Source organism: Cnephaeus nilssonii (assembly GCF_951640355.1).
Source record: "Cnephaeus nilssonii genome assembly, chromosome: 3".
NCBI lineage: Eukaryota > Metazoa > Chordata > Mammalia > Chiroptera > Vespertilionidae > Cnephaeus > Cnephaeus nilssonii.
The window spans coordinates 57,871,533-57,887,810 of NC_137074.1; the positions used below are offsets into that span (position 1 = coordinate 57,871,533).

Sequence of the window (16,278 nt, forward strand, 5' to 3'; positions counted from 1 at the left end):
AGTAGGAAGGTGATAAAGAAGGCTCCTAGATCATAGGCTCTATGAGAAGAAAATTTGCCTGGATCAGAGGAGGCACTTAACAAATATTTGTTGAACAAAATACAGTTGCATAACAGCGAAGCTGTTGTTCCACGAAGTTAGTCACTTCGTGGGCTCTCACCCCTTCCTCACCTCTAAGTCCTTTTTTAGAATATAGAACTAGGTCTTTTTTTCAGTTGTTAATGAAAAGTTGATTTTTGTGATTGTTTGCTTTTTAAACCTAATTAAGATTTTTATCACCTTACATACATTTGAACCTGGTTTATTCTTGTTGTTTTTTTATTTTGAAAGATTGGTGTTCTATTCTCCTACAAATGTAGGTTCGGTGCTAACACTTAATAGCATTGTAGTTATGGTGTCTTCCAGATGTGATTCAATAATATAACATATTGGTGAAGATAGGCTTTAGAGACAGATTTCTTGGGTTTGTATCCTACCTCCTTCATTTATTCACTAACTCTAGTACCTACCTGAAAGCACATAAAATCACATAAGGAATTTATAAAAAATGTAGAATATCTGGATTTCAGCATGACTAGGCTTGGAGGAAAGGCAGGAGCCTGTGCCCTTGTGACTCAGGTGGGTACTAATGTATTAGGACCATAGACCTCCTAGACCAAACTCTGAGCTGGAATAAAAGGCCTTTGGTGTTATTAGCTTGTTCTTAGGTCTTCCATGTTAAGATAGAAGCTATATTTAGGGTAATCTAACAGTTTTACACAGAGTATTTAATCCTTACTGATTTTAAGTTGAATCTTTGAACTGGGCAGGATAATTATACTAATACAGGAGCCACTGGCCACTGTGGCTATTTAAATTTAAATTAATTTAAATTAAATAAGATATATCAAATTAGCTCCTTATTTGTGCTAACCACATTTCAAATGTTTAGTAGCCATGTTGTGGCTTGTGGCTACCACATTGAATAGTGCAAATACAGAACATTCCCATTATTGCAAAATGTTCTTTCAGATGGCACCGGTCTAGAGCACGGATCAGCAAACTACAGCTTGCAGGCCAGATCTGTGGAACACAGCCACACCTGCTCATTTACTTATCGACTGTGGCTGCTTTCATTCTATAATCATACAGTTGAGAAGTTGACCGACAGTAAACCCTGCAAAGCTGGAAATATCTGTCATGTGGCCCTTCGTGGGAAAAGTTTGCTGACCCCTGGTCTAGAGGGAAGCATGGTTTAGTGAAAAGAAAAAAAGGACTTTATAGTTATAAGACTCTGGGTTCTAATTCTTAATTCTACTACTTTCTGGCCATGGAATATTGAACATGTTTTTCAGGTTTGTAGCAGAATTGTCATAAAATTACATGTGATGACACATGTTAAAGCACCTAGCATCGTGGTCGGCAAACTGCGGCTCGCGAGCCACGTTAATGGCTGGAATATAGCAGATGTTCAGTAAATAATAGTGCTTCTTGCCCCATCTTGTTCAACCCCCTCATTTCATAGATGTATTCATTGAAGCCTGGAGAAATAATTTATATACAAATCCCCTCTCTGCCCCAGAGCCTGGTTTCTTCAGTGAGTGCTTTGGCCACTCTAGCTTTCATTATGGCGGGAGAATTAGATGGCTTTTGGACCCCTTCCTACTTACTGTTGTCTGATTTTTGTGATCAAAATAGTCATGAAGGCTCCCATATTAACTCTATGGGGCTTAAATGATTGAGTGGCCAAATTGTTTACCTCATCAAGGGTATTTAGGAGTCTTCACAATCCTCAGAGTAACCTAAAGTCTCAATGTCAATAGCTTATTTGTCAGTTGTTCAGCACAAAGTACACATTCCTGTGTTCTTGACTGTTTAAAAGCCTGTATTAGTATTAATCTGTCAGTGCCTAAGTAGTATGGATAGCCTACTGACATATAAATTTTATTAACATTATTTATTAAATGCGATAATTCAAAATTCTCCTAAGAACCCCAAACCATTCTTCCAACACATGTTGAGCTATATTATTGTTTTCTCAAATAACTTTTAAAAATGTTTTCTTTTTTAAAATTTTTTATTGTTTAACGTATTGCATGTCTCCTTTTCCCCCCTTAATGACAGTACTTGAGATTTAATTCTTGACTAAAGAAGCTTTAATTTCTTACAGGTTTTATTTTTGGAATTAAAGTTGCCACCAAATGGAGAGATAAACAACCAAAGCAGCAAGAAAACTTTGGGTGCTACCAGAAGAGGGAATGACAATGGACGCAAGCTAAAGCTGGGAAAACGGTTCAGCACTAGTAAGGTGCTCTTTGGGGAAGTCACGGGGCAGCACTGAACTACTTTTTAGCATGTTGGTGTCTTCAAAGAATGTTGATGAAATCAAGATCCAACGTAGCGCACCATTTGAACTTTTCCACATAAAAACAAATTGGTTTGTGGTTTGGCTGACAATAAATGTGGAGATGTTTCAGCATGGAAAACCTGGACCATAATCTGAGTTAGCAGTTGTGTCCTTCCTATAATTAAAACAGTGTAAAGGTTTGTAAACTCAGACCTGTAGACATCATTTAATTATTGACATCCACTATTCTTAGACTTCCAGTATAATATAATTTATATAGTTATAGGAACACTAGAGGCCTGATGCACGAAATCTGTGCAAGAGTAGGCCTTCGCAGCCATGGCTGCCTGTATCCCTCCCTCGCAGCTGTGGGCGGCTGCCTCGATCCCACCACTACAACCCCTGCTTCATCCCAGAAGGACATCTGGAAGGACATCTGGTCTAATTAGCATATTATGTTTTTATTATTATAGATGAACAAAGATATGGGAATTTTTAAAAAAACAAAACCCCAAGCTAATAGAAATAAAATTCTTTTTTTATTTTCAATTCCAGGGCAAAATAATAAGTTTTACATGAGTTTCTTTTAAGAATCTAACCTGCTGATTTCAAAGTATAATTGCTAGTTATAATCCATAGAAAGTGTATGCATGGGAGAGAAGAAAGGGCTTATTTTACATTTTTGCTGTAGAATGTTGACCCTAATATCATTAACTATGTCTTGCCTTATCTGGGAAAGTTTCCACAGCTTCATTCTGTAGCAAAACTTTTTATTTGAGCTCACACGTTTCTATTCTTTAACATTCATTGAAAGTCTTTAGCATGGAAAATTCAAAGTGTTAAAGATAAATGTCTTCAAATTTTCTTTTTTTTTTTTTAACTATATTTTATTGATTTTTTACAGAGAGGAAGGGAGAGGGATAGAGAGCTAGAAACATCGATGAGAGAGAAACATCGACCAGCTGCCTCCTGCACACCCCCTACCGGGGATGTGCCTGCAACCAATGTACATGCCCTTGACCGGAATCGAACCTGGGACCTTTCAGTCCGCAGGCCGACACTCTATCCACTGAGCCAAACCGATTTCGGCCAAATTTTCTTGATATAGAAACCATGAAAATATTAGGGCAAAAAGGGGGAAAAGGGGAAACTTCCAATTATTTGAGGAATGGAGGAGAAAAATATAGAGATAAAAAGAGATGGTGTAAACTCTTGGGTGGAGTGTGGGTAGATCAATTGATGTTGCTCAGCATTAACATGTTTTCTTTTAATAATCTATAGTTATCATGGTTTTAGCATTATGGTGATTTCTATAAAACCCAAACAGTAATTTTGAGTTATAGATACAGAAGTTAGCAAATTTAATTTTGAGAGTATATTATTTACCTAAAAGAGACTCTATTTGCTATGGAATTTGCATAAGAATCGGATCTTACCTTATGTTTCTTTGGCAGGATGTTTTAAATAAATTGAAGGCATTACATCCTTTACCAAACTTGATATTAGAGTGGAGAAGAATCACTAATGCTATTACCAAAGTGGTCTTTCCCCTGCAGCGGGAAAGGCGTCTGAATCCTTTCCTTGGAATGGAAAGAATCTATCCTATATCACAGTCACACACTGCTACAGGTAATGAGGAATTTTAAATGTGGACAATATCCAATTTAAAAAAAAAAAGTTTCATATATATTTTCTTAGGATCACCAAGGAATTCAAGCATTGATCATTGGGTTAAATAAAGTTTCATAAACATTTATGAAACACATACTACATCCAAAGCATAGGTACAGAGATGAAAGTTACTAAGGTATAGCTTCTGCTTTCAAGTATTGTGTAGAGAAACTAGGTGTCTGAGACTGATTTATATCCAGGATTAAATATTTGAGTCAGTGATCTTATCTAATTTTAGTCCTAGCCCTCTCCCGAACACCTTAAGATTCTCTCCAACTTGAATCTAAGTAGGTGTATGGGGCTTTTGTATAATGAGTGAGCATCTTATTTTACTCAATTAGAAAAGAGAGGGGTGGAGTCCTTTGGGTGTCTCATGGCCCTCTTGGCATAGATGTAAGTATAATATGGTGCGGAAAAAAGTGTTCTTTCTCTAGGCAGTGCAGAACTTTATTTTTTTCCTGAATTCTTTTTAAAAAATCTTTTAAAAAATATATTTTTATTGATTTCAGAGAGGAAGGGAGAGGGAGAGATAGAAACCTTCTGAAACCTCCCCTTCCTCATGCTGGGGATGGGGCCCACAACCTGGATGTGTGCCCTGTCAGGGAATTGAACCAGGACCTCCTGGTTCATAGGTCGATGCTCAACCACTGAGCCATGCCCACCAGGCCAGAACTTTAAATATTAGCCAAATGCAGTGTACAGTAGAAGGAAGGGCAGTGTTAACTCCTTCATAGGGAAGTTTAGATGGATGGTATAGAACAGTGGTCAGCAAACTCATTAGTCAACAGAGCCAAATATCAACAGTACAACGATTGAAATTTCTTTTGAGAGCCAAATTTTTTAAACTTAAACTTCTAACGCCACTTCTTCAAAATAGACTCGCCCAGGCTGTGGTATTTTGTGGAAGAGCCACACTCAAGGGGCCAAAGAGCTGCATGTGGCTCGTGAGCCACAGTATGCCAACCACGGGTATAGAATATGGGTTTTGATACCAGATTTTTATAAGGTTTGAATCCTGGTGCTATTAATCTTTAGACAAAGTGCTTAACCTCTCAGTGCCCAAGTTTTCTCTTGATAAAAAAGTGTAATAATAGTCCTATCTCACCGATCATCCTGAAGATTTAATGGGATATTGCATGTCCAATGTTTAGCATAGTGCATGGCATTTAGTGTGTGGCTCTTCACCAGCTGTTGCTGTTATTAAGGATGGACGTACCATGAGGAGCTGCTTTTTTCTCTGCTTGCTTATTCCTTGTTCTCAACAACTTCTCTTTTCCTTCTTCTCTGTTTAACTAACCTCTTAGTTCTTCCTAGCCATTCCTTGCCCTCTTAGTATTTCAGTTTCATTGGTGTAAACATATATAAAATAAATCCTTGTTGGTGAAAAAAATAAAATCAACCTAGAGTTTCAAAGCTGTTGCACACTTATTTGTTGTTTATAAAGCAGAAAGTAATCAATTCCATGTATCTACATTTAAAGAATATTTTAGAAATAGAAGTTTCCTTAGGTATAGCCATTTCATTCTTAGACTTCACCTCCATAATGCTATATTCATATTTTGTCATTTTTATCATCTTGTTTGTCTGCCAGTGTTACCTCATTAATTCAAACATTAAACCTGACAATTAAGTAGTATTACAGAAAAGAAGACAGTGTCCTAAGGCACAAAGATGGATTCTTCATCTGCTATTTGTTAGCTTTGTAACACTGAATAGGCCATTTAATGATAATAATGATATTCATATCTACCATTAATTGTGGACTAATTTTTGCTAAAAGCTAAATAACAGAGACATAATATCATGGGTTTATTCAGAAAAACAATAGTCTAGGTACTTAAAATGTCTGATTCATTAAAAGATGATGAAATTACATATAGTAGCTAGTAGAGGGCCTATTACAATGGTGTATCATAAAACGTCACTATACATGTATTATAAAAACTGCAAAAAACAAAATCAGGTACCCAAACTCTTTTTTAAGACACTTTTTTAAAAAATCCTCATTTGAGGCTATGTTCTTATTGATTTTTAGAGAGAGAAAGAGAGACATTGGTTGCCTCCCATACGCACCCTAACCAGTGATCAACCCACACACCTGGGTATGTGCCCTGACTGCAATCAAACCCTCAACCTTTCGGTGACCGGTGTTGTCCAACCAACTGAACAACACCGGTCAGGGAAACTTCTTTTGAACAATGCTTATGTGTTCTAGAAACATTCAACCAAGAAGTAAACAAATAAAATGTAAACTATTTGGGGGAAAATAAAGGCTATAAACATTTAAACAAATAGCTTTCTGTTTCCTAAGAAAACTCATTAACTACCTGATTCTAGTCTTTAGCTGTGTCCATGTTAGTGTTGATCCTTTTGATGAGTGATGAGGAGGGGGAAAATCAGCCAGGTGAGGTCTAGAAAGGGACGTTCTACCTCTCACTGCTGCTCTATTTCCCGCAAAAGCTAACTCCTCTGGCCCAGCTGTCCCTCTTCAGCACTCAGATTGTTCTTCGGCTCCAAATCCTCTTCTCTGTTCTTGTGCATTCCTGGCTTTTAAAGGCGTCGACAGTCCTTTAGCCTAGGATCCATTTGATTAGTCTTCACTCATTAATATAACTGCTAACATTTTATAGTGCTGACATTTGATACTCATTTTAGCATAGGAACAGTTCAATTTATCAAATTACTTCTTATCATAGGCTTGTTTGCTAGAGAGCTAGGTTAATGTAAAACATTGTATTATAGCTGATTCATATATTCACTTACGTTGGCATTTATCTTGTACTTATTTTATCATTGTTAGGCACATAAACATAATGAAAAATATTTTATTTAAATATATATTTATTTTATTTTAGCAATAATAGAGCATAAGTTTTTAAGATAATTCAGAAATGCAATTACAATTAAGGTCAATGTTAGATCCCCCGCTAATTTTACATCTTTATTCTATTTGATTTTAGGACGAGTAACATTTACAGAACCAAATATTCAGAGTGTGCCAAGAGATTTTAAGATCCAAATGCCAACACTAGTAGGAGAAAGCCCGCCCTCCCAAGCCCTAGGCAAAGGCCTACTTCCCATGAGCAGGTAAACATTATGTTTTTGCGTTAATATAATTTTGTGAGCATGAATAGCCTAGCGGACGAAATAATGAAAATAGTTGAAATTTCTGGTTTAGCTGTATACATTTCTATTCTACTATCCATTTCAAACCCTGAGTCTGTCTATAAAGAAGCTGGTTGAGGGGACTCTTCCTTGCTCCCCACATGGGAGTCTGTGCTGTGATTCTTCCCCCTCCCCACGTGGGAGTCTGTACTTGTTCTTCAATAAATTTCCATCTTTGCTATAAAAAGAAGAAAAAGAAAAAGAAGAAGAAGAAGAAGAAGAAGAAGAAGAAGAAGAAGAAGAAGAAGCAGCAGCAGCAGCAGCAGCAGCAGCTAGTTGATGGTGAAATGTTGAAAACCCGTGCCACTAATTAAATCAACCAGGATATGTTTATTTAATTCAAATACTAAAAGCAAGAGTTTAGCAAAGTCAGGAATATCCCCTCTTGCCTTCCTCACTTACACACAAAGGGAAGAAAAAGCATAGATAACGTATGTTAGATCTGGTCAAAGAGAGTTGCTGAGGTGAGCTAAATGTCAATGAATTATCTCAGAAGTAGTTTGTGGGAAAGGCTTTTACAGAAATGTTTTACTTCCTACTTAATTGAATGTTTGCTAAAAAAAAAAAGTCTATAATCTTTGTTAAGCTTTAAAGTAAGTTTCAAATAGTAAGGTTTTTAAATTTCTTACATGGAAACACTAACTTTACTGAAAAATCAGGCCTTTCCACATATTTGAGTCTACTTCATGTTCAGCTGATGATGTTGTTTGCATGACAGAAGAGGAACTAAGAAGGGCTGTGGTCTGAACTCTGCGCACCAGGCCCAGCTGGAGGAGAGAAGCTCAGACAGAGGAATGCCGTTTTCGGTCAGCATGCGGCACGCCTTTGTGCCTTTCCCAGGTAGGATGCTGATGGTTTTTGAGCTTCTCATTACTGTAGGAATATTTTTTCAAAACACTGATAAAGCCTGCATTATGAATAAGACTCAGAAGTATGCATTCATACCTCCATCTTTCCTCTGAATAGCCTGTTTTTCCCCTTTGTGTTGCCAGGTGTATAACAATCAGTTATCATTGTCTTCATGATCTGCTCTGTGGGAAACTTTGTGGTATATGGTCATTGGCAGCAGCCTGCTGAAACCATGTTTTCCAAGGTCATTGTAACGCTTTTTGGAAAATCCAATGGATATTTTAGTCCTCATCCTCTTTGACTTCTGTACAGCATTTGTTACTGTTAATCAACCCTCACTTCCCTCAGTCTCTCTCCTCCCTTGACCACTAAGGCACACTTTTTTGTCTCTCTCTCTGACTTGCTTTGCATTTTGTTTCTTCTCCTTTTCTCCAGACTGCTGCTTCCTCTTACAAGGGTTAACACCAAGGCTGTCCTCCTGCCTGACCTCTCCTCAGTACTCTAGCCATAAACCTTTTGTCATTAAAACAATTGGAAGTCATGATCTAACTCCCAGATAATCCCTACTGTTGGTATATACATTTGCTCTTTTATGTTTTGCAAGTTGGCAGGTCTGGGTCAGTGCAGTTAACTATATGAATTTATTTGAGTTCTGTCAGAAACATATATTCTAAGAGTGAATTCAGTTCTATGATAGCATAACCTGTTTGGCAAATTTTAGTTTTGCTTTTAAAATATGAATTAATACCATTTTACTACTGTAACCATTTTTTTTAAATATACCTTTATTGATTTCAGAAAGGAAGGGAGAAGAGAGAGAGAGAGATAGAAACATCAATGATGAGAGAGAATCACTGATTGTCTGCCTCCTGCATGTCCCCCACTGGGGATCAAGCCCGCAACCCAGGCATGTGCCCCTGACCAGAATCGAACCTGGGACCCTTCAGTCCGCAGGCTGACGCTCTATCCACTGAGCTAAACTGGCCATGACTACTGTAACCATTTTTAAGTAGTATTCATTTCTGTGGCATTACGTACATTTGCCTTGTGTAATCATTACCACACCCATCTCTAGAACTTTTTCATCATCCCCAACTGGAATTCTGTGCCCATTAAACACTAACTCTCCCTCTCCTGCTCCCCAGCCCTTGGTAACCACAATTCTACTTTCTGTCTCTATGAATTTGACTACACTAATACCTCATGTAAGTAGAGTCATACTGTATTTGTTCTTGTGTACCTGGCTTATTTCACTCCACATGATGTCTTCAAGGTTCATCCATGTTGTAGCAAATGCTAGAATTTCCCTCTTTTTAAGGCTGAATAATATTCCATTGTATGTGTATACTTCATTTTATTTATCTGTTCATCCATCAATTTATTCTTACCTAAATAATAAAATTGTTTAATGCAACTATTTTATACTGCTTCTGCTTTAAAATTTTTAATTAATTTAAATATATATGAATTCAGTCTGGAAATTTCTGTCACTTAAATGTGGTGTTTGTTCATTTACATCTAAAGTAATTATTGATATGTGGATTGATTATAGTCTACTATCTTGCTATTTGCATTTTATTCTGTTTTTTATTTTTTTTTTAATTTTCAATGACTATTTTTATTCTGTTTTATTTTCTCTAAGTTTATTAATTACATGTCCTAGATATTTTAGAGTTTATAACATGCCTCACATCACAAACTATCTTTAAATAATTTTATACCACATCATCCATAATGTAAGGAATTTTTTTCATTTCTCTTTCCTTGTAATTGATTTAATCATTATGGCTATCATCAATTCTGCTACATAGCTGTTTTTGCTTTAAGCAGTCTCTGCTTCCTCAGCTCAGATAGACCATAGTGCTCTGTTTCATCTCTCCTTCCCTGCAATGCATTCTGGAAACCTGGGGCAGTTGCATAACTCACCCCATCTCACCTATCCTCCCCCCTCTCAGGGACTGTAGTCTGAACTGACTGTTGTCCAACACCTGGAAATAGTTATTTCACATATTTTGTCCAGGTGTATCATGTTTATAGCTCTATCCACTGAGCAAAACCGGCTAGTGGATAGAGGCATAAACATGACTTGTTTAGTATTGATAGGTATTGTCAAATTGCCATATGATGTAATGGAAGTAAGTTACCATTTACTTCCTAATAACAATCTATGAGGTTGTTTTTTTTCTCAGCCTTACCACAGTGTGCTCTCCAACTTCTGGATTTTTGCAATATACGTAGAGGAAAATTATTTCTTGCTATAGACTTAAATATGCATTTCTGTTATTGTGAATGAAGTTGAGCTCCTTTAACATGTTTATGTTTCTTTTATTCTTATTATTTTCATGAATTGCTTGTTTATGTTTTGTCCTGTTCTTCATTTGTAGCACCTTTTTTATATGGCAATGAGTTCTTTTTAATATTAGTCAAACATTTTTCCTATTTTTTCTTCGAACCTGCTTTTATTTTTTTTATTTTGGTTTTGCCATGCATATTTAATCCACTCATTTCTAATCCACAGGTAAATTATCTGAATAATTTAAAAAACTTTTCTTCAGCCCTAACCGGTTTGGCTCAGTGGATAGAGCGTGGGCCTGCAGACTCAAGGGTCCCAGGTTCAATTCCGGTCAAGGGCATGTACCTTGGTTGCGGGCACATCCCCAGTGGGGGGTGTGCAGGAGGCCGCTGATCGATGTTTCTCTCTCATCGATGTTTCTAACTCTCTATCCCTCTCCCTTCCTCTCTGTGAAAAATCAATAAAAAAATAAAAAAAAACTTTTCTTCACATATCAACCACTTTATTTTTTTTCAATTGTATGTCTTTGCTTTTTGTTTTATTTTGTTTTTAATCCTCCCCTGAGGATATTTTTTCTATTGCTTCCCAGAGAGAGTGGAAGAAGTGAGGGGGAGAGCGAAAGAGAGAGAGAGAAACATCAATGTGAGAGAGATACACCGACTGGTTGCCTCCTGCATGGGCCCCAACTGGGAACAGGAAGCAAACCCGCCACCCAGTACATGCCCGTGACTGGAATTGAGCCCGAGACCCTTCAGTGTGAGGGCTGATAACCACTGAGAAACACCGGCCAGGGCTGAATGTCTTTTTTTATTATCCAAGTGGAGCACACATTTCTCTCCAGCCCACTTAAAATGTGCACACATTGGAAACCAGTTTGTTTGTTCGTTCGTTCATTCATTCACTCATTTATTCAACAATCGTTTAAAAGTCTATTATGTGCCAGGAACTGTGCAAAGTTTTCTATAGAAGGCAAAGGAAAATTAAGTCTCCTATCCCTAAAGGTCAGTGCTAGTGGGTGAGGCATGAAAGAACCATTTTAGATTTTGCGTCAGGTGCTGTGGGAACACTGAGGGAAGCACTGCCACAGTGGTGAAGGAGCAGAGGTCAGGGGTAGCTTTATGCATGTTATGTATACTTGAAAGCTAAATGAAAAAAATGATCTAAGTTACAGAACTGAATTGCATCATATTAAGAGCAAGTTTTTAATTTTTGGATACATGATCTCGTGGTTCTATGTTAGAACTAAATTTCTGTCAACCTTCTCAATTATATGAAACTTGGATTTGCCATTGTTCCAGCTTTTCTAAAATTATTTCTACTTCAGGTGGTGTAATATTAGCTGCTGATTATTCTCAACTTGAACTGAGGGTCTTGGCTCACTTATCCCACGATAATCGTCTCATTCAAGTATTAAACACTGGAGCTGATGTTTTCAGGAGTATTGCAGCGGAATGGAAGATGACTGAACCAGAGTCTGTAGGGGAAGATCTGAGGCAGCAAGCAAAGCAGGTAATCTTAGTGAATATGCTTAACATCAGTGTGGATTTTAATGATTCAAAAAATTATCTCCATCATTTGCAGTTGAAGACTGATTTCTTCTTTGCATCTTTCAAACTACATTTATTTGAGCCTCTCTCATGGTATTCATTGTACTTGCTTCGTAGAGCCAATAAAAAAAACACAGACTTACTCTGAGGCAGTTTAGTGTCAGAATAGCCATTTGCATTAGTGGTAGTTGTTGTTGTTGTGTGTGTATGTATTTAAAAAATCTCTTTGTAGTCTGCAATCATCCGTATTTTCATCTATTTTCACATATCATTGAGCCACAGTGCTTTTTATAAAAAGACTAGTGGCCTGGTGGGTGCACAAAATTCATGCATGGGCGGGGGGTGTCCTTCAGCCCAGCCTGCACCCTCTCCAATCAGGGACCCCTTGGGGGATGTCCAACTGCTAGTTTCTAAACCGGCAGTCGGACATCACTCTCACAATCCGGGACTGCTGACTCCTAACCGCTCACCTGCCTGCCTGCCTGATTGCCCCTAACCCCTCTACCTGCCTGCCTGATCACTCCTAACCTCTCTGCCTGCCTGATCTCTCCTAACTGCCTCTGCCTGCCTGCCTGATTGCCCCTAACCACTCTGCCTGCTGGCCTGCTCTCCCCAAACTGCCCCCCCTGCCAGCCTGCTCACCCTCAACTGCCCCCCCTGCTGTCCTGCTCTACCCAACTGCCCCCTGTGCTGGCCTGATCGCCCCCAACTGCTCCCCCTCCCCCCGCTGGCTTGCTTGCCCCCAACTGCTCCCCACCTCCCCCGCTGCCAGCCTGATCACCCCCAACTGCCCTCCCCTCCTGGTCTGATCGCCCCTAACCACCTCTGCCTCGGCCCCGCCACCATAGGATGGTCCAGAAGGACGTCTGGATGGTCTCCCAGAAGGTCTCCTGGTCTAATTAGCATATTACCCTTTTATTAGAATAGATGCCCTCTAAATGTTTGTTAAAAAATAAATATTGCTGTGCTGTGGATTATAATTAGTAACTGATAGCTTTTTAGTTTTTTGAGGCCATTGGTTAGCTAATCCACCTGTGAACTTCATACTCCCTTGGACCTTTCAAGTGGGCCCACATGAGTTTCTACTCCTGAATGATGTCAGGCACAAAGACCATCAAAGGCCACATTTATTACCCTTGCCTGGCCTGGGTTAACACCGATACTTCCTTACCACATGACCTGTGGGAATTCTGGTGCCATTTTCAAGAAAATAGGGTTGATGGCTGAGGTAAAGGCACGCCACTCCCACCTCTAAGATCCTGCTTTACTAGTTTTACATTTACTAGGATACTTACAGCTGTAATTCTGACTGGCTCATTGGGCATGAAGCACTTCTTCTCACCACTGTCTGTTTAGCACCAACACTGTTTTTCCCATGACTTAGGAAGCCAGCTTTGTCTTCTCTATTTAATCTCCTTCTGCATTTAGCAAGAATCAAACTCCAGGTAAAATAGGTAATATTCTAATATTTAATCCTCATAATAAACCCGTGAAATAGGTATTATTATTATTATCTTCATTTTATATAGGGGGAAACCGAGGCACAGAAAGTTAGTAATTTGCTTAAGGTCTTATAGCTATAAATGGTAGATCCAGGATAAGTTCAAAATGCCAGAATTTAGACATTCTGACTCTGTAACCTAAACATTTTCCCCCTGATGATAGCGGCCTTCATTTAATAAGTTCTTGCATGATTTAATAGTGTTTATGCAATACCAATTTTCCTAAATTACTATGCACTGAACCACCTAATTCTTGAGTATTTTTGTTTTGTTTTGTTTTGTTTTGTTAGATCTCTGAGATCTCAGTTAGCATTAAGTAATATCTGAGTTTAAAAAGGGGGAAAAAATCGGCATCACAACAAAATACAGCATAGAAAGATCAAAAAGGAAAACAAAAAAGGAAGAAATTTGTCTCAATGTATTCAAAAAAGGAAAAAGCAAAATACTGCTATCTATCTTATCACATTGAAAGTATTTTGGAATTCTTTTTTTAATAATATATTTTTATTGTTTTCAAAGAGATGAAGGAAGAAGGAGAGATAAAAACATCAATGATGAGAGAAAATCATTGATTGGCTGCCTCTTGCACACTCCTGCTGGGGACCAACCCTGCAACCCTGTCATGTGCCCTGATCAGAATCAAACTGTGACCTCCTGGTTCATATGTTGACGCTTAACCACTGCACCACACTGGCCAGGCTGGCATTCTAATACTCATTTTTTACAAGTTACCTTTTTAAATTTTTTGCAAGTTACCTTTTAAATCAAGTTCTATATACATGTTTATTTAACATGTATATAGTACATGTTTATTTAACAAGTATATAGAACTTGCTTTATGGCATGCGGTTTTCTAAACACTTATAACTGATTTAATCCTAACAACCCCATGATATAGGTATTACTACTGTCTTCATTTTATGAATGAAGAAATCAAGGTGCTAAAGGTTTCTGTAGCTTGTGCAAGATAATATATCTTGTAAATGCTGGAACTGGGATTTGGACCCATGCAATACTTATTATAAATCCGTTTATTTATTGACCTATTTAGATCATTTTCCTTCATAATGCCCAAAATTCCATTACTTTTTGTTTAACTCAAATGAATTCTGCAGTTGTGGGATTTCAGGTGGCTGTGAGGTGAAAAGCATATTTATTTCCAATAAGTCTTCCTATTAGCAAACTCTTTTAGTGCTATCTAAAGGTGAGGATAGGAGTGTTTGTATGCTTTTCTTTCCTACTCGTAGGCACTTCTTTAAGCAGAAGTTAATGAGATTTTGAGGAGTTATGAGGAGTAGAAAGCTGCTCTGAAGACTGGATAAATGACAAAGAATCAGAAATAAATCTTCCCTTTTAAATCATAGGATTAGCCCTGGCCAATGTGACTCGGTTGGAGCATCATCTTGTACACCAGAAGGTCACAGGTTCAATTCCCGGCCAAGACACGCTCAGGTTGCAGGTTCAATCCCCAATTGGGTATCGTGTAGGAGGCAACTAATCTCTCTCTCTCGCTCTCTCAATCTCTCTCATTCTCTCTCTCTCTCAAATCAATAAAAATGAGTAAGTCACTAGGATTACTTTCTTAAAACACACAACATTCATGTTCAATCCCACCCTTTGTTTCTTTCCATCTCCAAGAAAAAAACCAGTACTGCTAAAAGGCAGAAAAGATGTTCAGCTTTTATGGATCTAACCCACCAAAAACAGATCTAAACATTTCTCTGACTCACTATGAAATAAAACGCTTATCAAATTTCAATCTTAATGAACTTTTTATATTTACATTTTATGTATTTATGACCTTTCATTTACTTACTGAGTGTGATACCCTCCTTTCAGATTTGCTATGGAATCATTTATGGAATGGGAGCTAAGTCTTTGGGAGAGCAGATGGGCATTAAAGAAAATGATGCTGCTTGCTACATTGACTCCTTCAAATCCAGATACACCGGTAAAGAAGCCTTGAGTGTTATCTTCTAGATGCTATTCTTTTCAAATGTCTTTCCATATTATATTAATTTTAAAATTTTGCATTACAGAATTTTTTATTAACATTTATATTAATTGGAAGTTGTCATCAGACATGTTAATGAAATAACCTTATTATAATTATTTACTAAGATGTGCTTTTTTTTGTTTTTCATAAAAGTAGGGATGGAGCCCTAGCTGGTTTGGCTCAGTGGGTAGAGCATCAGCCTGTGGACTGAAGGGTCCCAGGTTCGATTCCGGCCAAGGGCACTTGCCTGGGTTGCAGGCTCGATTCCCAGTGGGGGGTGTGCGGAAGGCAGCCTATCAATGATTCTCTCTCATCATTGATGTTTCTGTCTCTCTCTCCCTCTCCCTTTCTCTCTGAAATCAATATAAAAAAAAAGAAGTAGGGATGGAAATGGAATAGCAGAATGCAGCAAATGTATATGCTACCGTGTCATTGTGAATATCTCATAAAGTCTTGGACTTACCCTGTGCTTTAGGTTTAGATGGCTTTAACATGAAACAGTAAGCCATTGGTAAATGTACCACAACCTGTGAGAGAACAATTGCTGTTATAGAGAAATTTGAGTATCACTATTTTAAATTACCTTTTCTTTTGGCAGTTTATTGAGGTATAATTTACATTGAATAAAATTCACCCTTCTTAGGTGTATAGTTCTATGAATTTTGACAAACGCACACAGTCATATACCACAACCAAAATATAGAACCATCACCCCAGAAAGTTCTTTTATGCTTCTTTGTAATCAACTTTGTCACCAGTCCTCCAAAAGAAAACTTTATTTACACATGACATGATCTTGTACATCAAAAATCATATGAATTTTACAAAAACAACTACTAAAAGAAATAACTAATTTAGCAAGCTCCCACCATACAAAGTCAAGTTCTAAAAATCAGTTATATTTCTACTAGTAATGAACAATTAGTATA

General features: G+C 37.8%; 1 protein-coding gene across 9 annotated transcripts in view; it reads left to right on the forward strand.

Annotated features, from left to right (window-relative positions):
- POLQ (DNA polymerase theta) overlaps nt 1–16,278 on the forward strand; it is a 103,723-nt gene that overhangs the window by 72,196 nt on the left and 15,249 nt on the right. For 7 of the 9 annotated variants that reach the window (XM_079766685.1, XM_079766686.1, XM_079766687.1 and 4 more), the window contains 6 exons: nt 2,150–2,287; nt 3,781–3,955; nt 6,958–7,084; nt 7,881–8,002; nt 11,629–11,813; nt 15,193–15,304. In XM_079766685.1, coding sequence (XP_079622811.1) covers nt 2,150–2,287; nt 3,781–3,955; nt 6,958–7,084; nt 7,881–8,002; nt 11,629–11,813; nt 15,193–15,304 — 859 coding nt within the window. Of the gene's footprint in view, nt 1–2,149; nt 2,288–3,780; nt 3,956–6,957; nt 7,085–7,880; nt 8,003–11,628; nt 11,814–15,192; nt 15,305–15,502; nt 15,767–16,278 lie in introns of those variants that run through there. The other 2 variants (XM_079766690.1, XM_079766691.1) reach the window with 2 other exon arrangements.